Source organism: Chelonia mydas, chromosome 16, assembly GCF_015237465.2.
Source record: "Chelonia mydas isolate rCheMyd1 chromosome 16, rCheMyd1.pri.v2, whole genome shotgun sequence".
Classification (NCBI taxonomy): domain Eukaryota; kingdom Metazoa; phylum Chordata; order Testudines; family Cheloniidae; genus Chelonia; species Chelonia mydas.
Genome location: NC_057857.1, coordinates 22,285,264 through 22,311,004, shown reverse-complemented (window position 1 = coordinate 22,311,004; position 25,741 = coordinate 22,285,264). Strand labels below are relative to the sequence as shown.

The window sequence follows — 25,741 nt, the reverse complement described above, 5'->3', positions numbered from 1 at the left end:
TGTAACTTTCACATATTTTATTACTCAGCTTATTGAATACACAATACAATTTGCAGAGATTCTTGAATATTTACCCGGAGTACATGTATCAGTATGGTATGTTGGATAGTTTAATACAAAGCAAATCAAAGGTAACCTGCTGTTTGTATGTTGATTACACTTGCTTGCTTTTTACTAATATTTTTATTATCCCTAAAGACTAAATCCCTAATATCACTAAATATTTTTGTAAATTCAGCATTTCCAAAGATTAAGTACTTTTGTCACAAATCAACTTTACATAAAACTGTCATCTAAAATCCCAGTGCTGTTGATCTTCATAGGTAAACATTATGTATCTGGGACCATGTGTACATTAGGAGTGCTTTGTGAGTATAGGTATACGGGTGTATTTTACCTGCAAACAGCTCATACTGTGGATGACTCTTGTGCCAGCAAAACTGCATTTATTCCAGCCATGCCAAATGAAATAAGCGATACCGACATAGCTATATTTTTGCCGATATAATTGCATCTACACTTAGGGGTTTGGTTGGCATAGCTTTATCCGTCAGGGACCACACCCTCTTCATACCTCGGATTGACATAGCTATACTGGCAGAAGTTTATAGTGTAGATATGGCCCTATTTATGGCAATCAATAATTTTTCTCTTTTATAGAGATGCACTATTAAACATTTGTAATCTATTTTGGTTAGTTCACATTATAGATCCCTTACGTGGCTTTATTGGCCAGCAGGCAGTACTCTTGCATCTATCAGGTGATTATCTTCTGAGAAAAGAACACAATTTATATGTATCAATTTCAATGTCGGTTGGCACAGTGTTTCATTAAGGCAAAATCTGTGCTTAGTTAAAATCTGCCAGATCTGCACCAAGAGATCGCTGCCTCTGGTTCCATGAGGGTACTAGCGTTCTGCAGCACAAAGAATGTAGTGAGAGCAGGGATTTTAAGTACATGCAGCTATTTAAATTCTAGTCTGGCTTTCTCTGAGTGGTGGAGAATAATTTTGCCAAACCCTATTCAGCGTGTAGCCCAATCAAAAGACACACAGACTTGAACAGGCATGTTGAAAAAATTTAGCTCCGCTCACCACCACACATACACACACACATTTGGTGCATATGTGGAACAGAGAACTGTTTAAAAATCTGCATTTTAGAGAGCAAAGACTATTTGATCTATAGGTAATAAACACTGTCTGTGGTCTCCAGTCACTTGTACTTCACCATGGCCCGAGACTATTTCTGGGTGTGGAACCCCATAAAATGTAGGCTGCCTTTTCTGCAGACATGCCTCCACTTATACCCCTGACTACTTCTGAGAGGGAAAGCAGGATTGTTTACAGGGAGGGAAATATATAGGTTTTTGTAAAAGTCAAATATCAAGGTAGACTTAAAGCCTATGCTGTTCCACAGGCAAAGTTAAGATACTTTACAAAATCCCTTGGCTGGTGTTTCTGGAGTATTGATCTTTGGTTGTCTTTAGTCATTTTTAAATGACTTTTATACAGTTGCAGTTTAATGGGGATGACTTCTAAGAGGAAGTAAACCTCTAAGATATCAAAGCACTAGCAAAAACCATTAAAATCTTATTTGCTCCATGACAAGTGCCTTAGGTGAAAGTAGATCTTGGCCTATAATAGCAACATGTTTGCTGACATACAAGGTAATTCATTTTGTTGGAAGGTTGGTTTTTGATGCAGAATTGCTTCCCAAGGTATATGTAAACATGTGGAATGAGAAATCTCTTGAACAGTGAGTATGTGCTTAGTTGAGGCCTTTGCACCAGTAAGTTGCTTAAGTAGAGGATCTCATCCAAGAAGTAAGAAGTATATATGAATTTTGATAAATATTATTGGAATCTTGGGTTGGCTAGTAATTTTTTAAACTATTATTTTAGTGGAGAATGTGGCTTGGAATTTCCGAGAGAGCCAACTAAAGTGCAGATACCTTTTTACTAAGTGGCCACTAAAGGAAGTGTGGAATAGAAATTGTACATGACGTGAGGGTTTTGGGTTAAATGTTGTTGGTTATAAAGTTTGATCCACCTTGATAGTGGAAAGGTCTTCTGTGTACGTGGCAGGACCTCTTGGACCCTAATTTTAAAGCAAGGTGGTAAACCATGTGTTATGAGAGTATATTCCTTTATATCTTTTGGTGATTTTAACTGTCTCAGAAAACATGAAGGCCAAAAAAACATTTATTTTGATAAATGTGTCTGTAAGGTTTTGTACATATCCCCAGACAAACCTGGGCAAGGCAAAAAATTAAATATGCTCAACAGGGAATTTTCTCAAATTGGGAACAAGATGGCATGTTTTACCAGAAAACTGTTGTTTAAATGAGAATACCAGTCCCCTATTATCCCTTCATCCAATTTTATAAGATGTCTAATTCCCTAGATTCCAAATTAGGCTCCCCTCCCCCTCAATGCATTTCTAGAAGCTCATGAAAGTTTATCTTTAAATGTAAATAACGTAGTTCCTTTTTATGAATATTTAAAATAGAATGTCTCTCATAATAGTCTGCTTGATTCTGGTTGTCAAATCTGCAGCCTACTAATAAATAGTGTGTTCATATTTGTGAGATGTGGAGATGTTGTGTTCTGCGGAGCATACTGAAAACACGTGTGTGTGTGTGTGTGTGTAATCTCATGTGAGTAAAATTATTCACAGGTATTCAAAGGATTGGACCCTTAAAATATTTTATATTCATCTATATGTGGATTTGAGAACTTCCCCTCAAAACTGAGGACATATTAGAACCTGAAATCTTCTGTTATTTTTATATTAGTGGCTTATTTTATTTTTGCATTTCACATTGATTATATTTGTACTTGTATTCTGCTTGCCTATAAAGGTTTGAAAATATAAAAATCAGAGTGAAGTATTAAAATTACCTAAACTTCTAACCATGTAGAAAATTTAACATAAGAAGTTATTGTTAACTTGTTCTTAAAATATACTTACTGTGTATTTTAATTACTTTAGTAAAAGTGAATCTAGCTTCATGAAAATTTTGCATCTGTTAGCAATTGAACAGCCAATCAACTAATGCATTAGTAAAACAAACTTTGCCAGTGAGAAGTCTAGGGTGGGGACCAATTTTAAAAATAAAAGTATATGGTGTATATGTCATAAAATGATTCTCTTCCCCTCAAGCCCTAACTCCAGTGCAGTATAACAATAATTGAGCAGTAAAGATTGTTTACAAAACCTTACTCCCTACATAATGATCAAAACTTGTGGAAACATTTTATAAAAAGTCAAGCATCTGGTAACAATGTATTCAACATGCTAAGCTTCAAACAATTGAAAATGATCACAATTGCACACAAATGTTAGATACTATACAGGATACTGATAACTTCTTTGAATAAATAACTAATTTTTTTCGGGTATGATATTTTAGACACTAAACAGTATCTAATTTTTATCTACTAATTTTCATAATTAAAGAATGCACTGATAATATAGAACTTGGCAGTCTTGGAAACACTCCTTAGAAAAACAGATGGCCTTGAAAGAGTTCTGTTTTAAATAGACTGTTGTATAAATTATTTGTCTAGATTTTTTTGTTTTTTCTTAACAAGTCTAATTGTATTAAATAGAACATAACTTCATATTAGGTTGTATTACCATATTTTTTTATACTGACAAACCTTTGTCTTGATGTGTACTATCATGAAACATTTAAAATTTGTTTCCAAATGAGCAGAGATGTTCACGGCTACTTTAATTAGTTCTTTCAAATTGTTGATAAATATTGTTATACGTTTGCAAAGGAGTGTGCTTTCTCTCCCACTATGTAGTTGAGTCAGCCTTGAAAGAGCTGTGATCTGGTCCCACTTAAAACTGTTTCCTATAGAGGTTTATCAACCCAGTGTCTGTAGTTGGCTAAATGAGGTATCTGATTAAAAATAAAAAGTCAAAGCACATTTGGAAACTGTTTTCTGGCAACACATGTAGCTGGCAATTTGCAGCTAGTAAGATTTTTGCATTAGGTAACAGCCTAAAGTTAACAGTAGCATTGAGTCTTTTTATTTCTTTTTTGTCTTTCTCGAAGAGGGTAAAGGGAGAGCCTTGAAGAGTCCTTCCTTGCTCTTATCAACATTACAGCCTCAGCTGCCCTCCTTGGATCCCCTGCCAGGGTTGCTATCATCTTCTGATCAAATATTAATGTGTGATTCTCTGCTTGCTCACTAATCCAAAGCCAATTAATATTATCTGTCAATTATTTACAGATCCTGAGGTGCGGAGGAAATTCCCAGAGGACTACAGTGACCAGGTTTGGAATGCGTAATTAATTTTTTACATGACAAAATTTATTTCAGGGTTGTTCGACATATTATTGCTGTTCTTTTTACTGAGAGAGATAAATGCATTTTTAGAAGGAAAGAGAAGCCATAATTAGGAGCTGAGGATAAAAAAAAATACGTGTTTGGAACTGGAACTGAAAATATTGTTAGAAGAATTTTGGATCTCAATGAGATCCTTTTACAGTCTAATCTTTACAAGCAAACATGAGAGCAGGGAAGAAAATTAATTAATAAATTTCAGTTTTTGCCTGGAGGTGCCATAGTCTACAGTTCTTTTGGCAATCTTCATCTCATTGTCTGAAAGTTTATAACTTTATTTAACTGGATACCTGGCACTACAGTACATTTTTAAAATATTTCCCTGATAATGTAGTCTTTAAGTCTGTTTCATAGTGATGGTATAAAAATGTGAATGTGCATATAGAATGCATGGGAATTTTGCATTTAGCATATAAACAGAGTGAATGGGAATCCTTCCTAGGACTTGTTAGCTGAGGTTATAGTTGTTATAACTGAATGCTACTCCAGATTTTGTTGGCAACTTCTGTATTTTACTATATCTCATTAGGAAGGGATTTGGGGGGAGGAGGGATTATTTTTGTGGTGTTCATGAATGGCACTGAAGTTAATGCTCTGTTGCTGTTTGCCTAACTAGCCCTGTTTGTCAGAAGACTGCTTAAGGCAGCCATTACCACTTGATCTGGACTAAAACTTGGTCTTTTATCTCTCAAATTATCTTTTTTAATTTTTGAAAAGTGCCAGTCAAAGTTATGGTGCTATATAAATATTTAATATAACAATAAATGTGGCCTAAATCAGTGTCTGCTTTTAAATTATGGGGTGTAGAGTTATTTGTTTAAAATCTTTTTAACCTTTTAAAATTACTCAATGTCATGCAATATGAAATTTTGTAGGGATTAATCTATGGTGGCTGAGCACGTTTATTAGACAAGATAGCTTTTAGGGGCAGGGACAGTGTCTCCGTGTGTGTTTGTACACTAGTTAGTACAATGGGGCCCCGATCTTCTTTCAAAGCAATTATTCAGCACCCTCAGTGACTGCTTCTCATGAGTTTTTAATAATAGCCCTTTTTCTATATGTGAACCATGAGGCTGCAGTTATGCAACAACTTTTATTTTTGTAAATATGCAATTCCCCGTTGCTTCCTTCTGTCAATAATCTGTGAATAAACAGCTCCCTGAGTATGTATTGACATGATGAACTGTAATGGTGCTGAAGAAGCAGTTAGTCTATCAAGTCAGATGTGCAGATTAAAGGTTCTTCAGAGCTGTTGCAGTCTGTCGTGTCTATGATCGAGGGATTATAGGAGTATCTCATACATAAAATATTTTTTTTAATAAAACTGGTTAAAGCCACCAAAAAGGAAATTTAATATGCAAGAAACTACCGGCATCTCAAAATTATTAAAGTTGGAGTCAAACCCACAAAAGCCACAAGTTATGAAGCTGGCTGCCACTTGCCCTGGTATGCCTTTGTACTGCAGGACTTCTGGGACATATTGTGCTCTGGACTCAGACCCCTGAAAACACACAGGCCTACCTCTCTCGAAAAAATGTGTTGCATTTAGAACCATGGAATATGAGGGTGGTGGGATGAAGAAGCAAAACTTTTTTCAAACTTCAAAAAAAAAGTAGATTTAAAGGCACACTCTCTCAATGCCCATATAGAACTCTCAGTGATATTAATGGGAATTACACACACGTGCATCAAGAAGAGAATATATTCCAAAGTTTTGAAAGAGTTGGATTTGAAAATCCTTTACTTATGAACACGTGACAAGACTGAAAAAAAGGATGATGAAAGTTAGAAAGGCAGTGCTATGTTCTAGTTTTTCTTGATTTAAACTAGAGCTCTGGGAAATGCAGTGGCTGCAAACAAATTAAGTAGTTTTATCCTTTAAAAATTTAAATTTCCTTTCTTAAAATAAATATTTCAGAAGAGTTAATCTGAAAGTCACTTCCTCTTTACTTTAAGCTATTTTTTAAATATGTACATAATATACATCTTAATATTGGGAAATATTTTTTCTAGCAGTCAAACATTTATGATCTAATCCATAAGGAATATTTCAGTTAAATCAACACAAGGTAAAAGCAATTATTAGTACAAAAAACCCTCAAGTTTCTCTCTCTATTCGTCTAAACTATCAGTGCTTGTTTTTACATACAGTGTATTTCCCATGTACCAGCACATCTGATCAGAGACCCTTGCTGCTGCTAGATGTTTTATTCTGTGTGTTCTTTGTACCTTACAGTAAAAGAATCTGTCACAAATTATTGTGGCTCACTGCTTTAGAAACTGAGAAAAAAGGGAGGTTAGATTGACATCTATGACTGAATAATGATGACCAGCCTTTTGGCTCCCCTTGAGCCACAAAGCTAGCATTGCCTTTAGAGAGGAAAAAGGAGTAAGAAGAAAGGGGAGGGATAAAAGAGAGTTACAAATCTGTGGTCCCGGAGATGTATTACTGTTGGGCCAGTTGTCTGCGTGGTATGATAATCCATTTTGATCTTCTATCTTAATTGTCTGCTAAAGACAAATGGGCAGTAAAAGTTCATCAGTTTCATCTTTTGCTTCTCATTTAGAGGCAGAATAAATGATCCATCACTACAGAAGAAACCTTTCTTTCTGACACGGAAGTAATGCAGACCCGACACGTTTTATTAAAATATTTCTCCCTCATTATTTCACTCCTCTTAGCTCTGATAGATCTTAGTGTTTCATGAAAAATGTAATCTGAAATGTAAATAAGGGGTTTGATACAAAGTAAGGAAGTAATGAGCAGGCTAGACACATTATAGGAATATTGATTGTAATTACTGGCAAAGTGAATTCTCTGTGTCCTGATTTTCCCCCCAAGTTGTCTTTGACATGTTCAGACCACAATGACATCTGTGGTTTAAATCTGTTAAATAACACTAATACCCAGTATTTAATAGAAAATGTCATAGGCAAGGTATCTTTGGAACCCTATTAGGGAAATTGTTTGTTTGCTCCAAGCATCGCTAAATTCTTAAAACTAGTACTTCTCAGTAGGTTTTTACTGTTGGCAATATTTAGTTTACCTTTTTAAATTAAGAGCATGTTCATTTGTTGGAATACTTTAATCTTTAGAATGAGAGTGCTTTACAGAAGTTCTGATTTTTAAATTGTAGCTGAAGTGTGTGTGTGTATGTTTAAATCAGAATGTACCTGGGAAGTGTAATATGAAATGGTATTAGATTAATTTAAAAATTTTCGTTAGTTTAATGACTGTTTTTCCTGTTGCAGGTTTTGTAGTGGTACCCTCAGACTTTAAAGCAGTTGAAGGGTTGAAAATTGATATTTAATCCCACATGTTATAAGAAATAGTTCTAGGAATCATTTGCCATCACTAGAAATCCTTTTTTTTTTAAAGCAGCCTAACACCAAACCATTTATGGATTGCTACATTTTCTCAGTTTGGTAGCTAATAAAACTAAACAAACCAAGAAAGTTCATTTTTAAAAGAATGAAATTCAGTTGAACAGTTAGGTTTTTTTTTTTGTGGTAAAGGGTCATGAAATTAAATATTCATGACAGCAACATCATAATGATGAATAGTGCTTTTACTAATTGTACAGTATTTGAATTAAGAGAAATATTTTAAAAATAAAATGTTAGTAAATTATGCCCACTACACTTCACCCTCATCAACATAGCATTTTTGACAACTGAGCATTTTGAAGATTTTTAAGGTGGTATTTATTAATGGCGCTAGGATAACTAATTCTGATGTGCAGGATTTTGTTTCATAGGTACAGTGACCTGTCAGGATGTTTCAACAAATACCCTTATAATGAATGGAAAGTGTAATAGGAACTTTACCCTTTTATAACATGCAGCATATTATTGCATTCTTTATAGCTTGTCTTTTTTACCAAAAACTCTGATTTCTCATATGGTAGTAGTTTATATATCCAGGCTGTTTAACAGCAGTATGATGACAACTTTTTATAATTTGATCAAATACTGTATTGTATGCATCTTATATTTATAACGGGATTAGGATACCCTGGCAAGCTGATACTTATGCAGATTGCTACTTGTAGTCTGCAGGTAATTTTTCTTTCCACTGGCACAGAAACAGAGGTTCTAATGAAACTAACAATCTTTATACATTTATAGAAACCATAAATTTTTATGGCAAACTTTATATAGAAACTAACAGTCTTTCTTGTTCTAACTCTATAAGCAATGTAGAAACATGGCACAGAGGGAAAAATAAAAAGGTGCCCTTTCTTTGAATCATTATATGAGATTTCTGATTGAGAATATTTATAGTGTTATCCATAAATAAAGCATAAACCTCAATCTCACCTAACCCATGTGTGCTAAAAGGGACCAAATACGTTACTTAAACAGGGATGATTGTAATCCAAATGAGTGTTTCTGAGTTGCTTATAATCACTTCACTGGAAAGTTTTCATATGCTTAGTGCATATGTATACTTCATAGCAAAAACTGCCTTACTAGTAATTTAGTTGAACTACCTTATTGCAAATTGATTAAGAAATTTAATTGGAACGGTTGAGTAAGCATTCATTTAAAAATGCAGAGGGAAGCACCTAATGAAGTTCTGAAGCTCATCTCTTTTTACATTGTGCATTAATAGTAAATAGAAAAAGTACAAAGTATTTGTCAAACACATGAGAAGCGAATAGCAAAGTCGTCAGACTGTAAACGCTGATCGTATTGGATCATAGAAAGGGTCTTATTAAATGAATGCATGTAAACTTAACATGGAGAGTTATTTAAATTATATGTACAGTCACTCCCTATTGAATACACATTAGTAAAACAGCAGCATGAATGAAAATCTTTGTGTTAAGAAGGCAAATGTGATTTTCATTAATATTCTGTATCAAAATACAAGGAATGTTGCATCTCCTAATGTCGATAATATGGCTGCTGTTTCACTGAGGTGCTCTCGAGACAATTTAAGTCACAAGGACAAAGCTGGGTTTGTTTGTTAACTTCCCAAGAAATCCAGGAAGGAATATCTTTAGAGCTAGTCCTGAACCATGAAGTTTGGGTCTGAGTGCAGAGACATCTGCCCAAACCAAAACCATAGGTTTAATTTGTTGTTATATTCTTAATTCATAGAGATTTTGAGGATAACTCTTATTCATGGTAATTAAACTTTTTCCTCTGATTTCCCATTGTCTCCCCATCTCTGTTGCTCTGTATTCCTCCTATCAGATGTTTCAAGTTGTCCTCTCAGTACCTTCCCCCTAATCTAATATGTTTGGGAAGTTTAATTTTTCTGAGTACTTTCAAAACTAATAGTGCTTTATATGTGCTTCTTTAACATTTACTTAATGGCAATAGTGCCAAAAACCATAAAGAATGCAGCAACCTTTTAAGTCTAATAACAGCCTTGCATGTTTCATAATAGTAGTAGTAGTAGTAGTAATAATAATAATGGTGGTAATTCATGGTATACTTGTTTGTGTGTGTTAAAATGCACGGAGACAAGGAGGGTGAGGTGAAGTATCTTTTATTGGACCAATTTCTATTGGTGAGAGAGACAAGCTTTCGAGCGTACACAGAGCTCCTGAAGAAGAGCTTGGTGTAAGCTCAAAAGCTCTGAGTGCAATGGTATGGTTAACGGGGCTAATGTGATCTTTGAATGTATGTGGGTGTTTTGAATCAGAGTAAGGGCTGCTGTTAACTTCCATATGTGGCATTGGTGACATCGTTACTGGAATAGTGGATCCAGTTCTGCTGTCTGCGCTTCAGAAAGGATGTTGAAAATTTAGAAAGGATTCAGAAAAGAACTAAAAGGAGAATATAAGGTCTAGAAAACCCACCTTACAGTGAAAGACTTAAAAAACTCAATCTATTTATCTTTATTGCAGCCTGTAAGTACCTACATGAGGAGATGATTTCTGATAGGTGCAGGCTCTTAAATCTGTTACTGTTACAAGAACCAATGCCTGGAAGTTAGATAAATAGGCTAAGAACAAGGAGGACATTTTTAAGTTGTGTTAATTACCATTGGAACAACTTACCAAAGAATGAGTATCCTCCATCACTTGTAGTCTTTAGATCAGTACTGGATGTCTTTCTAAAATATATGCTTTGACTCAACCGCAAGTTACTGGGCTGGTTGCAGGCACTACTGGTCGAAATTGTTATGGCCTGTGTTATGCAGGCAGTCAGACCAGATTATCATAATGATCCCTTCTTGCCTTAAAGTCTGTGGATCTGTGAATAATTTAGAGCCTGTCCTGCCAGCACTTATTTGTGCAGGTAGTTGCATTGGAGTCCTATGAGACCACTTGTGTGAATAAAGGTTGTGGGTTCCAGCTTAAAGTGATGAATCATTATCATTTTGTATGTTTAAGTTTATTGATAAAAACATAAAATGTTCACCTTTAGCTAAGACAGTATTTTCCAAATTAGAAGATGTTGTTCCATTAATGTTCTTTTTCAGTATCTTGAATTATGTTGTGAATCCATGAAATAAAGTTTTTTCCCAACCCCTGCTGAACATGTTTGTGGCTAAACAGCAGTGCTGCAGACCAGCATGGAACCAGCTTATTCAAAGCAGCCCATTTTAAAAAAGTTTTTACTATACCGATAAGAAGAGACAGATTTCTGTGTGGCTGAAATCATAACTGTTAACTTTTTAAATTAGCAAGCAAGTAAGTTCAACCATCCAACTGATGGATATGGATCTAATTTGGCATACCAAATAATGGTCACCTCATGTCTGTGTAATTGGCATCTGTTGTGTGGCTAACTAGTTTAAATCAATACATTTTAAAAAAAACTCATTGTTTTTGATAACCTTTGATACAAATTGTCTGATTAAGAGAACTCCTTTATTATAATGATGATGATGATTGTTGTTACTAATAATTTACATTATGGTGGTACCCAAAGGCCCCAATCCAAGTCTGCTTATGTACAAATCTGTTTTAAAAACCCAGTTTTAATGAGAGGCTTATATTTCCAAAGTGATTATAACATCACAACACCTATTATATATAGGGAAACTGAGCCTTTTCAGGTAGGTGACTTGACCAAGGTCAGAGAGGGGGAGTTGATGTTAGAAATTTTTGTCCCCAGTCACATATTCTCTGCCTTTCTCATATGTAAAACCATGTCAGACAGTAGTAAGACAGTAGCTTAGTTTAATATAGATCAGTTTTAATATGAACATGGTGGATTGACTTTAAAAATAAACTACTTCCTTAAAGTATGAATTTGTGCAGGCCAAAGCTGTATTTGAAGCCATCCTTCTGACTCTGATCTAGATGGGTATCTGTGATCATACACTAACTTTCCATTCCACAGCTTTTTCCACCTGTATATGGGGTGTTTGTTAGTTTGTGTGACTTAGCTGTGACTTGTGGCTCTACTATTCAAGTTATGGAGAATCTTCATTTTGTGATTCCAGAATTAGTGGTTGTGGTGAAGAATTTTGCAGTGACACATGAAGGAGCTTGTTGAAAGGGCAGGCAACAAAATAATATTTCTGTCCTTTCTAAAATGTGCAAATGGATAAAAATGCGATGCATGAGTGAAAGATTCCCTGAAGGTGCTGTAATTCGGCAGTCTTCACACAGTACATTGTTATAAGTCTTCCTAGGCTTATCATCATCAAGGAACAGTCTCTCTAGAATGAATACTTGCAGCAGTCACATAATCGCATTTCACTACAATCAGTTATGTACACTGCTAAAAGGAGAAAATGAGGTTTTTTGGGATTTTTTAGATATTTTGACCACTCCCTAAAATTTTACTATATCAGTATTCTCTCGTTTCTCTGAACGATAATTGTCCACGTTTATGGCTTCTTGTGTGTTTCAGTGTATGCAGTCCAGGTCAAATAGCGAGTGAGGAATAAAAGTATCATCCTTTATTCATTGAGCACCCAGAAGTGTGCCAGGCACTGTCCAGACACATAAAATACACTGTGCCTGAAGAGGTTACAATCGAATGTTAAGACATAATTCAGTGAAAAGGAACCAACAAACCCGGTGACAACAGAGTAGTGCTGTGATAACTCAGATCTTTTGTGCAGATATATTGATGTTTCTAGTGAGCTCGTACATGTACATACAGTTTCTTTAAATATTTTTAAAATAACTTTTATCGATAGTTTATAAGGTAAGGGATTTTGTGTGAGATAGGGAAAGGAACTAATCACTAATGCCTTTGGAATCGGGGTTAGATAAGAGGAAAAATGAAGGAAATTGACAGGGAAGTTGAGATGAGAAAGGAATTAGCGCAGTGGAGGGGTACTGTCACTGAATAGGAGGATGACTATGAGGCATGGTAGAGCTCAGGAAAGATGGTGACAGTCCTCTAATGGTCAGGTTAGTCAGGTGCTGAAGTTCAGGGAATGACTTCAGGAGGAATTAAACCAAAATCCAGAGGTTGGCTGTCCCCTGCAATAGCTGCAATGGCATTCAGGATTGCAGGACATTTTTGAAGCCTACCATTGGTGCATGGGGCAAAAGTTTCTGGGGCCTGGTATTTTGCAAATACGGTTCCATGTGAGGCATTTATATAGAGGCTGGGCATAACCACCCTTGGATTTTGTTTTCTCTTCCCTGTGTTAAGGTCTTTGTATTCATGTCTTCTGAAGTGAATATTGAAAGTGATGCCACATTTTAAAATGCTGGAGTGAAATCCTGTTCCCACTGAAGTCAGTTGGAGTTTTACCATTAATTTCAGTGGGATCAGGATTTCATGATCATCAAATCCCTATCTTCTGCATGTAATTTCAGAGGTCCTAAGGGCAGAATATTATGCAGAATAGTCTGTCATCAAGACATGGAAAAGTCAGTGCTAGTAATGAGGATATGATATGAGTAGTAAATATCAGAATATGCTTGTATCAGTTAGAGCAGGGACTTGGGGAGTCAGGATTCCTGGGATCTAGCAGCAAAGTGTTACTGTGCACATTTTGAACAAATTGTACCTTTTCATTAGCTTGTTATCTTTAAATTGTGACACAAGTCAAACTCTGTTTCTGCAACATTAGGCTTGATGTTTTACATATGTAATTGTCAGAAAATTAAATGATTTCCCACGACAACCATCACTGGGCTTCCATACACATATGTACTGTTGTTAGTGTTATCACTTAATACATCTGTATATGTACGGTACATACAGATTACAGTTCACGTGTTAATATTGTTAATTTTTACTTGTAAAACAGGGAAAGGAAAGGTGTGCTGGTAGATTCATTGATACTCATAGTAAAGTTTCCACAAGCCTCTGGAATGCACATGCAGAATTCTAAACTGGTGGCATGAGCGAGAAAGAAAAAAAATTAGAGACAGGGCCCATGCTGATAACTGTCTTACAAGTAGGGAAGTTTAATGTTTATGCAAGACTTTCTGTATACTTTGAGCATTCACCTCAGTGCAATATTTAAAAATTCTTTTGTAGACAATATCTATGCTTATGTTGTTTTAAATGCACCAGCTTCAAACCTGTTAAATGTTTTGTCTTTAGTAAAGATTGTGCATGGCAATTTAATGAATATTTTTAAGAAACTGTTAATGGAGCATCCAGAATAATAATAAAAAAAAACTCCTAAGTGGTTATTTTACCCCATACCTGAATATCTCAAAATTGATGATTGAATATTAGCAAATAAGCCCCTTCCCCTCCACACACACCTGTAGTTACCTGTAGTTTTACAGGGGAACAGCAGAACTTTCACTTTCAGAAAGTTTGACAGTGGGGAAGTTCTACCTTTCTGTTGGTTGCATCAACTGAGAATACTGAAAGGTTTCAATTTCTTCCTACTGTAGAGAATGCTGACGTGTGATATGAACATAATATTGAGAACAGGCACTCATGAATTTTAACTATAGGTCTCCCTTGTGCAAGTCATTTAGCCTTGCTGTCTCCATTTTCTCATCTGTAAAACAAGGATTATAACACAGGGATGTTATGCAGATTGATGGTATTTGTAAAGTGATACAGAAGTGCTGTGTGTGTTTCTCCAGCGGCTAGAAGGACCCTGATCATTACTGGAGCAATGTGAAGGCACAGCTGTCAAAACATACTCCATTTTTGATATCTGATAGCATTGTTCTAGGTATATATAAGTATCACTGCCCTGGTAATGCTCCTCCTGCTGGACGCTCACCTGGCTGCTCTATTTGGATCCCACTATGCTGGATCCATGTGCACTTAAGCTTTCCTTGGTCTGTGTAGGCTACAGCACTGCCTGTTTCTTTGGCCTCTCTAGCACGCTTCCTGGGCACAGGCACTGTCTGTTACCCCTTCACAGATGATACCTTGCAGTCCAGCTACCCTGTGCCCCCAGGACCAGTGCTGGCCTCCCACCACACCACAGTAAATTAAGCCCATCTCTTTCTAGAGCTCCAGCCTTGTGGGCACTCTGGTTTACAGTTCCCTCTTCAGGGATGTGTAATGGATGAAGCACATAACAACAAAGGCTTTGTAAAGATTTCTATAACAATTACTTTTTACTTTAGACAGCTTAAGAGAGCTATAGATACAGACATAACAAAGAAACATCTACACAGCATTCCCTGCTTCAGTTTCCTTACCATTCTGGTATATTCTTTTGGGTTAGGCCAGAGTCCTCTAGTGTCCTTCCCCTTCTCCTCCCATACAGCCTTGCTTTCTGCTTACGGTCTCCTCTCCTTCTTTGAAATGGCTGGTTTGAGAGAGTCCTCCTTTATAAAGTTCAGTTCTGTCTGTTATGTGACTCCTGGATCAGTCTTGTCAGGTGTTCAGGGTCCCCCACCAGGTGATTATTGCCTGGTTACCAGCTCACCTGGCAGAAACAGTTTTCTTGGGTTGGCCACCTGCTTTGTCCAGGCTATTTCTATTTAAATAGATGACTATCAGTGGTTAGCGACTCTTTGGTGTTAGCCCTGTGTCGCTACCTCTTGGAATTTCATCTGAAGATGGAGGTAAAAAGATAGCAGAGAAGGCAGGCTAGCCTTACAATTAAACTAAGTTGTTAGTCTATATAGAGTTCATAATCTCAAACAGAATTCCTAAATTGAACATGTGCAGTGTTGTTGTAGCCCTGTTGGTCTCAGGCTATTAGAGAGACAAGGTGGGTGAGGTAATACCTGTTGTTGGATTGAATTCTGTTGGTGAAGAGGCAAGCTTTTAAGCTTACACAGAGTTTTTCAGGTCAAATTTAAGTTGTACATACATAGTTTCCCCAATCGTCATAATGAAGTTTTTCTTAAAATTCATTTTCAATCATTTAGTTAACAATCATTACATTCTGGATCAGGATCCTTTATGCATTATAGTGTAATCAAATTGTCATCTTCCGTTGCTTTCAAGAATTTTCTCTCTGTTCAGTTGCTGGTTATGCTTGCCAGTCTCTGCTTTGCCATGTTTCCTGTTCAGGTTATTGGTCAACTGAGAATTTATGGTAGGGAAGTTTTAACTCAAAAATTCACCTCAAAGTCTACCCTATGTTTTCAGTAACTAGTCCCAGGAAGACACCAGATATTATACTGTGGATAAAGATCATGATATAATATCTTGTAGTTCTATAAGGCTTTTCACTGGACTATCTCAAAAAACTTTGCAATAGAGTAGGCAGTCTTTTGATGATTTGTAGGTAGGAAAACTGGCACAGGAGTCTTGATTTGGATAAAGCCAGACAGCAGGTTAGTGGCAAATCCAAGAACAGAAGCCAGATCTCTTGGTTCTTAATCCTGGCTCCTAGACTTGTACTGTCACCATAAGACCATACTCCTGGTTAGTTTCCACTAGGCTGTTGTTTATCAGTGCTTCCCTTGGGTCTCAAGTGTTGTTTTCCCTTCAAATCATTTTTGCTAATAGAGCTGGCCACTCTGAAACACAAAAGGGAGAATTAAGACAATAATAATTTTCCATTGAACTGATGAGTTTCCCTTTCTTCAGTCCTACTGTTCGATAATAGTGCTGTATTGAATTCAAACAGGAACAGGTGCAGAGATGGGCTACTAGGATGATCTGAGGAGACTCAAAGAGCTTGGCTTGTTTAGCGTAACCAAAAGAAGGCTGAGGGGAGATATGATTGCTCTCTATAAATACAGCAGAGGGATAAATATTGGGAGGGAGAGAAGTTAAGTGCGAATGTGGACACAAGAACAAATGGATATAAACTGGCTATGAGCAAGTCTAGACTTGAAATTAGATGAAGGTTTCTAACCTCCAGAGGAGTGAAGTTTTGGAAAAGCCTTGAAGGGGAGCAGTGGCGGGGGACCCTAACTTGTTTCAAGACTGAGCTTGGTAAGTTTATGGAGAGGATGGTATGATGAGACTGCCTACAATGGCAGGTAGCTGATCTGCAGCAAATATCTCCAACAGCCAGTGACGGGATGCTAGATGGGAAGGTCTCTGAGTAATTACAGAGAATTCTTTCGTAGGTGTCTTTCTGGTGGGTCTTGTCCACATGCTCAGGGTCTAACTGATTGCCATATTTGGGGTCGGGAAGGAATTTTCCCCAGGTTAGACTGGCAGAGGTTTTTCGCCTTCCTCTGCAGCATAGGGCATGGGTGACTTCCAGGTTTAAACTAGTGTAAATGGTGAATTCTGTGTAACTTGAAGTCTTCAAATCATGATTTAAGGACTTCAGTAACTCAGCCAGAGGTTATTGGTCTGTTATAGGAGTGGGTGGGCGAGGTTCTGTGGCCTGCAATGTGCGGAGGTCAGACTTGATGATCATGATGGTCCCTTCTGGCCTCAAAGTCTATGATTAGTTCTTGTATTATAATCATTCTCGGAGACCCTAGTCAGGAGTGGAAGCCTGTTGTGTGCTACCTACTGTACAAAAGTATATGAAGACTAGTGGGCATATTTTTCCATGGCAAATGAGACTCTTATTGGGTAAATTAGAAAACTACAACAACTGGATTATTACATTCTTAAATAATTTAGCGCAATGCTGCTAGTGTCTCATTTTTTGTTTTATTTATTTAGTTCTGAGGTTTACCATTTTTCTTTTGACACCTTGCATTCATGTGAATCCATTCTTCATCCAATTTTGAAACATCTGAATGTGGCATGTCTTCATTAGGATCAATTCAGATAGTTTAAAAAAAAACAAACCTAATCTCTAAGAAAATCTGACCTAAAGCCCAAATCTAACTGTAATAAATAACATTCTCGAATATTGTCATAGATCAGCATAAGGTTTCTTGTTAGATAAATAGGATAAATATTAGAAAATGTTTTAGCAATTACCCTTTTATAATAAGTAATCTGCAAAAATGTTGGGCAGTGGGTGGTGGTGATGATAAATTAACAAAACAAAATCTTCCCCATTTATTTAAACAGGTTTGTCTTTTATGAACATGTCTTGTTAACTATGCTTTGCTATGTCTTACTGGTGCTTCTTGAATAATTTGTATAAACTATGCAGTACAGATTCCTTATTTTAGCACTAAGACTTACAAAGGCTTCTTTTAGCAGCCTTTAATTTTGTACTTATGTATGTGACATAGCCTGTGGCTGTGATAGCTACTGTGAATCCTGCAGTTGTTTTGGGATGAAAGAAGACGGCAGCTGGAAACTCAGTAGCTACATCTAGCTGTCTACCTAGAGAAGGCCTTGATTTCAAGTTTATCTAAACAAGCTCGACTAATCCCAACTATCTAGGGGCATCCACTGTCAAAACAAGCAGCATGGCCCTAAGGCAAACACAACCATACAGAAATGAAGGCTGGGACTTCCAATACTCCAATGACTACATACTGGAGGCTTTTTTTCCCCCTGAAAGAGGGTAAGAGAGGTAGAATTTGCATAATGCCTTTTCATTGGAAACTTTTGGAAAGCTGACAGAGGTCCAGCTTATAGCTCTGTAGCCACAATACAGGGTCTATAGGAGAATCCTTGAATGACCTAACCATATTGAAAGGAAAAATGAAAGCGCCCAAGTATAGCCAAGTGAGAGAGGAAAAGAGGGCTGCTGCATTGTCTAACATCTGCTCTACTTCTCGTTAGTTTTGTTCTTTGGTATTCTATGTGGACTTTGGAGAAACCTAAGACAGCCTAACATGAATCCTATAATCTTCCTTCTGAATATTTATGTAGTGTGCCAGCCTCTAAGCTGTCCTTTGCATCTTCCTACTTCCCCCTCATTTTCATGCTCTCAAATGAGGCCAACATTTCAAAAGCTAAATAAATGTTTGTGAATGTTTATAAAAGATTTGCATAAATTTGTCTTTGTTTGACAAAGATCACTTTTTTTTTTCTTATGCCAGTTCTGAAATTTTTTTTAAAGGTTTCAGTGCTTGTCTTGACAACAAAGTCCTGCCTCAGAGAACAATGATAGCTGATTAAGTGGGTATGTCGTTGTGGCTGAATAGAGCATTTGAGACGACATTTAAAAGAACCAATCGTCTGAAGGCAAAATTATATCATTTAGCAAATATTATCCAAAGTATACATTTAAATCTATATTTTTGTTACTGTATAATTAAATTAGCCTTTGAAAATGGCAAAAATCTTATAGTCCTAGAAGCAAATAGTTATATACCCTCAGTTAACAGTTTTCACATAAATTCTCTCAAATTCATAGCTGGAAAACTCCCAACCTTAGTTTCTAAATCTCAAAACTGTATTTATGATTTAATACAATGGCAATTTTTACACAATTACCCGTTTTCATATTGATATTTCTCATCCATATCAATGTATTCACTCCTGTGGTTACCACAGAAATGGATTTGATCTTTGTAAATTCATTATGTTATTCTAGATATAATTCTTTAACTTCTTTCCATAATTTAAAATTGAAAAAAGAGTAGAACATCCCCTGGACAGATGTAAACCTTTGTATAATCTGTGTTAGGATTTATTTTTATCATGTGCCAAGAACAGCTAAGATTTTTTAGCTAAGATTTTTGTTTTTAATTTAGAACATTATTTATTTGGGTGACGGCAGTGTGAAGTCTGTGGGAAGAGCTGCTAAAATGTTTTAGCTCAGTGTTACTCTTGGGTTGGTGCTAATGAGAAAAGTAATAGCCATTTCTTTTTTGTTCTATTAGTTTAGAGTTTTAAGTTGTCATTAAGGCACAAACTAGAGCTACTTCTCTGACACAGTTTTCATCACATCTGCTAGGTCTGTGTCCCAGGAGGAGTTGTATAGAGCAGTGAATTCAGCATAGGCCCATTATCTACTGCTTTTGCGTATGTTGTAAAAGGAGCGAGACCTCAGGGAGGCTTGGAGCCTCCTTCCGTGTAATGTCCAAGTCAGATTTGAAGGACTGGTGGCAGGAAAGCTTTGGCCTTGGGGTGTGAATTCTAAGAAACAGAGGCACAATTAAGTTTAAAAAATTCAAGGATTTTGAGCTTGATAATGAAAGATTTTTGTTTTACTAATGCAAGCAGAAAAGTTGCCCATCTGTGCACATTTTTTGTGAGTGTAAAATATTTCAATACTAAGAGCTCTTAGGATGCTTACGAAACATTATTTATTTCAGTGCTCTTTTCACTGTCTAAGGGTTTTTTTTATAGAACCATCCTGGGGGCAAGTGATGGCCTCCACTGAAATGGTGTTATTGTTTCATTCCAGTACCTTTTTTTCCTCTTCTCCATCACCATCTGGGAAAAAGGGGAGAAGTGAGACTTACAGAAAGCTTCCCTACCCTTGTTTTCTAATTGCATGAAGAGATAAGAGTTAATGGATTTTTTAAAAAGTTTTTAAGGAAATGGATGAGCACCTGCTATAAAGTTATATTGGAATGTTGTTTTTATTATGGTATTGCTTTAATACTACTAAATTAAGCTAATTAAATTAATGCTACTAGTCAAATATTGCTGCTATTTGTCAGAAAAAGCTCTTAACATGACTGATTACTAATTTTGTAATATTCAAGAATTATTATCTATTATTCTACCCTAAGAATTATTTTTAGTGCTTAATATTGCTACTATTGCTACTGTACACTGTACAGGTTTTTCACTTAAACGCCTCTTTTCAGAAGTTTATAACATATGCAGTGAAAAGTTACTGTAGGCTGAAACTTGGCATAAAAAGTGTTGGCTGGGGAATATTTTTAAAGGAACTTCTCCCAAATATCTTCAGGGATTTTTCTTTTTAAAGGGAGAGGGAAGGCAAAAGAAATGTGGTTTCACTCATACAGTTGTTTACATTTAATACTTCTCTTAAAAACCAAATTTTGCCAGTGGTTTATTTCCAATGTAAACTAAATATGCTGCTGTTTTCGTTGTGGTTGTGATACCAGTCTTCATATGCAGCATGTTTTTTCTTAAGTTTGAGAATAATATTGCATCTGAATTTTTACTTAACTACATAATCACATGTCGTTACATTGAAGATTGTTAATAATCTGTAATCAAAATAATGTAACTTCATAAATGGACACGTGCATTATATAATGTAGTAAACATAAAACCCCTAACAAATGCAAAAAAAATTAAGTCTCAAACCTCTAATACATAAGCTTTGCTGAACTCCATTTAACCCTCCCATATTACTTCTAGCTGTGTTCAAGTTTAGGAAGTGACTGAATTTCACATATTATGAGCTTGTCTCACAAGACTGAATATTCTTCAAACTGAAATTTTGATATGTCACTGCCTTTTTGTGTCCATTTTAAACAGACATCTTGTAAAGTGTTGTTCTTAACATTTTAACAAAATATAATTTGTTTCCAGTGGAATGTACTGTGTGTAAGAGGGTGGTATGATTGCTCAGAGCTCCAGTATGAAACTGGAGAAAAGCCTGTTGAGAGCCTTTGGGTTAAGTTTAGAAGTGAGAGCAACAAGGGTGTTGTCGTAGTGGGCATGTGCTATAGACCACCAAACCAGGAGGATGAGGTAGACGAGGCTTTCTTCAGACAATTAACTGAAGTTTCCAGAACACAGGTCCCAGTTCTAATGGGGGACTTCAATCACCCTGACATCTGCTGGGAGAGCAATACAGCAGTACACAGAAAATCCAGGAAGTTTTTGGAGAGTGCTGGGGACAACTTCCTGGTACAACTACTGGAGGAACCAACCAGGGGCCGTTCTCCTCTTGACCTGCTGTTTACAAACAGGGAAGAATTGGTAGGGGAAGTAGAAATGGATGGCAACCTGGGCAGCAGTGACCATGAGATGGTTGAATTCAGGATCCTCACAAAAGGAAGAAAGGAGAGTAGCAAAATATGGGCCCTGGACTTCAGAAAAGCAGACTTTGACTTCCTTAGGTAACTGATGGGGAGGCTCCCCTGGGAGGCTAATATGAGGGGGAAAGGAGTCCAGGAAAGCTGACTGTATTTAAAAGAAGCCTTATTGAGGGCGCAGGAACAAACCATCCCGACATGCAGAAAGAATAGCAAATGTGGCAGGCGACCAGCTTGGCTTAACAGTGAAATCTTCAGTAAGTTTAAACACAAAAAGGAAGCTTACAAGAAGTGGGAACTTGGTCAGATGACTAGGGAGTAGTATAAAAATATTGCTTGAGCATGTAGGGGTGTAATCAGGAAGGCCAAAGCACAACTGGAGTTGCAGCTAGCAACGGATGTGAAAGGTAATAAGAAGGGTTTATACAGGTATGTTAGCAATAAGAAAAAGGTCAGAGAAAGAGTGGGACCCTTAATGAATGGGGGAGGCAACCTAGTGACAGATGATGTGGGAAAAAGTTGAAGTACTCTATGCTTTTTTTGCCTCGGTCTTCACAGACAAGGTCAGCTCCCACACTGCTGTTCTGGACAATACAAAAAGAAAAGGAGTACTAGTGGCACCTTAGAGACTAACCAATTTATTTGAGCATAAACTTTTGTGAGCTACAGTGAGCTGTAGCTCACGAAAGTTTATGCTCAAATAAATTGGTTAGTCTCTAAGATGCCACTAGTACTCCTTTTCTTTTTGCGAATACAGACTAACACGGCTGCTACTCTGAAACCTGGACAACACAGTATGGGGAGGAGGTGAGCAGCCCTCAGCGGTGAAAGAACAGGTTACAGACTATTTAGAAAAGCTGGACATGCACAAGTCCATGGGTCCAGATCTAATGCATCCGAAGGTGCTGAGGGAATTGCCTGATGTGATTGCAGAGCCATTGGCCATTATCTCTGATCGGGGGAGGTCCCGGACAATTGGAAAAAGGCAAATATAGTGCCCATCTTTAAAAAAGGGAAGGAGGAGAACCAGGGAACTACAGACCGGTCAGCCTCACCTCAGTCCCTGGAAAAATCATGGAGTAGGTCCTTAAGGAAACCATTTTGAAGCACTTGGAGGAGAGGAAGGTGATCAGGAACAGTCAACATGGATTCACCAAGGGCAAGTCATGCCTGACCAACCTGATTGCCTTCTATGATGAGATAACTAGCTCTGTGGATATGGGGAAAGCTTTTGATACGGTCTCCCACAGTATTCTTGCCAGCAAGTTAAAAAATTATGGATTGGATGAATAGACTATAAGGTGGATAGAAAGTTGCCTAGATTGTCAGGCTCAACGGGTAGTGATCAACGGCTCGTTGTCTAATTGGCATCCGATATGAAGTGGAGTGTCCCAGGGGTCAGTCCTGGGGCCAGTTTCGTTCAACATCTTTATTAATGATCTGGAGGATGGTGTAGATTGCACCCTCAGCAAGTTCACAGATGACACTAAGCTGTGGGGAGAGGTAGATACACTGGAGGGTAGGGATAGGGTCCAGAGTAACCTAGACAAATTGGAGGATTGGGCCAAAAGAAATCTGATGAGGTTCAACGAGGACAAGTGCAGAGTTCTGCACTTAGGACGGAAGAATCCCATGCACTGCTACAGGCTGGGGACCGACTGGCTAAGCATCAGTGCTGCAGAAAAGGACCTGGGGATTACAGTGGACGAGAAGCTGGATATGAGTCAACAGTGTGCCCTCGTTGCCAAAAAGGCTAACGGCATATTGGGCTGCATTAGTAGGAGCATTGCCAGCAGATTGAGGGATGTGATTATTCCCCTCTATTTGGCACTGGTGAGGCCACATCTGGAGTATTGCGTCCAGTTTTGGGCCCCACACGACAGAAAGGATGTGGACAAATTGGAGAGAGTCCAGCGAAGGGCAACGAAAATGATTAGAGGACTGGAACACATGACTTATGAGGAGAGGCTGAGGGAACTGGGATTGTTTAGTCTGCAGAAGAGAAGAGTGAGGTGGGATTTGATAGCAGCCTTCAACTACCTGATGGGGGTTCCAAAGAGGATGGAGCTTGGCTGTTCTCAGTGGTGGCAAATGACAGAACAAGAGGCAATGGTCTCTAATTGTTGTGGGGGAGGCCTAGGTTGGATATTAGGAAACACGATTTCACTAGGAGGGTGGTGAAGCACTGGAATTGGGTTACCTAGGGAGGTGGTGGAATCTCCATCCTTAGAGGTTTTTAAGGCCCGGCTTGACAAATTCCTGGCTGGGATGATTTAGTTGGTGTTGGTCCTGCTTTGAACAGGGGGTTGGACTAGATGACCTCCTGAGGTCTCTTCCAACCCTAATGTTCTATGATTCTATGATTGCATACAATTTAATAACGTACTGACTGCTTAGGTTTAGATTTAAGTAAGTAAAAAAGTTAATATTCAAGATCTCTTTTGCCGACAGGGCATTGGCATGAAGTTCACACAGATTTTGTAGGCCATATAATTTATAGTACTCCAAATTGTTCTGAACTCAGACGTTTTTTAAAACATGGTTCTAAATAGGGTTGTCATCAGTTCTAAGTAGAAGTGTTTTGGTGAGCTGGCAATTGAATTGTTTAATTTTTAAACCTGATATTCCACATTAATATTTAAAGATTTAATAACAAATTGTTATGTTAAAAGTATTCTGAGAAAAGTTGAGTATAAAAATAGGCTAGCTGTTTTTGTGGCTGTGGAAGTAAATTACAAAAATAGCCACATTTCTTTAAATTTTGTAGAAAGAATATTCAATTTATTAAGAAAACTTCACCTCTCAAATCAGTGTACTTTAATTTGTTAAAGTAGGATCAGCAACTCCATTATAAAATGTTAACATTTTCACTATGCTTATAGTTGTTCAACGTGTTTGCTTGGGAGCAATGTGTAAAACCTGTTTTTTAAGACCTCTTTGCCCCTATTTCTTACAGATGTGTGTTGCTTTAAAGAATCTAATTTGCACTTGGACAGTAGCACTCAGAGTTTGTAAAATTAAATTGTTCTGTTATGATGTTGTCAGCTAAAATGGCTCTTACCAAGGTCACAAAAAGCTACTTCATTTCGGCTATCCCTCGATGTGAAGATGATGTCTGCCAAGGGGGTTCATTGGTGGGTTTTTAAGTGGCTGAGGAGCCCAATTCTTGCCCTGCAGATTTTCCCGCAGAAGTGACAGGTGTAATCTTGGAGGAGACATAGTTGTTGGCTGGACTGTTGTGCCCTTTCTTTCCTTTGTCGCTTCTCTGTCTCATGAGCATGTCTGTTCTCCTCAAAGTGAGCTGTGGCTTGGTGTATGGTGTGGTGCTGCTGTGTTCTGATCTGCTCCAAGCCCTCCCAGTTTGTTGGGTTGGTGCCTCCCTCTTTAAGGTGTTCTTTCAGTATGTCTTTGAAGCGCTTCCTCTGCCCTCCGCGGGCTCTTCTTCCCTGACTTAACCGAGAGAAGAGTACTTGCTTCGGGAGGTAAGTGTCAGGCATACATACACAGTGACCAGCCCATCGGAGTTGGTGTTTCATGACCTGCACTTCTATATTGCTGATGTTGGCTGCAGAGAGAACGCTGATGTTAGTGCGTTGGTCTTCCCAGCTGTTCCTAAGAATCTTCCTGAGGCAACGCTGCTGGAACCACTCCAGCCTCTTGAAATGTCATCTGTAGGTTACCCAGGTCTCAGACCCTTAGGGAAGGGTGGGGATGACAACTTGTAAACAGCCACCTCTTGGTCAAGTCAGGGATCATGTTCTCATCCTCCTTGATCACATTCTCCTCCCTCCATGACACTTTGCTTTCCTCCTCCTCCTCCTGTCACTCCAACTGTTTTATAGTGTCTCCTCTTTGCTTCTTCTGTGTCCCTCAATCTGTCCTTGAACCGCTTTTGTTTTCCCTCTACACTTTATTGCATGGGGGAAATTCATCTGTGTTGACAGCTTCAGCTACCATGTCTGCCTGAATGACTTGCAAAGTATCTTTGTGCTCCCAACCTCTTTCTCCTCTGTTCAGTTTTTCACCTCTGACAGCCTTGCCAAAATCTGATCCTGGTTTAAGGTCAATGTGGTAAAACCAAATTTCATACCTTCTTCTTCCCTATCTTTTTTTTAATCACTGGCTCAATTATCCTCCCCATGTAACAGGTCATATTTGTCTAGTCTTACTCATTCTCTTTCAACATCCAAATCCACTCCTTCCCCCCCCCCCGTCAAGGTTCCTTCCCCACTCTGAACTCTAGGGTACAGATGTGGGGACCTGCATGAAAGACCCCCTAAGCTTATTCTTACCA

The 25,741-nt window shown here is 37.7% G+C and overlaps 1 protein-coding gene across 15 annotated transcripts in view; it reads left to right on the top strand.

Moving 5' to 3' along the window:
• DENND1A (DENN domain containing 1A) overlaps window positions 1–25,741 on the top strand; it is a 372,477-nt gene that overhangs the window by 77,719 nt on the left and 269,017 nt on the right. For all 15 annotated transcript variants that reach the window (XM_043530795.1, XM_043530794.1, XM_037879472.2 and 12 more), the window contains exon 3: window positions 4,247–4,290. In XM_043530795.1, coding sequence (XP_043386730.1) covers window positions 4,247–4,290 — 44 coding nt within the window. The remainder of the gene's footprint in view (window positions 1–4,246; window positions 4,291–25,741) is intronic.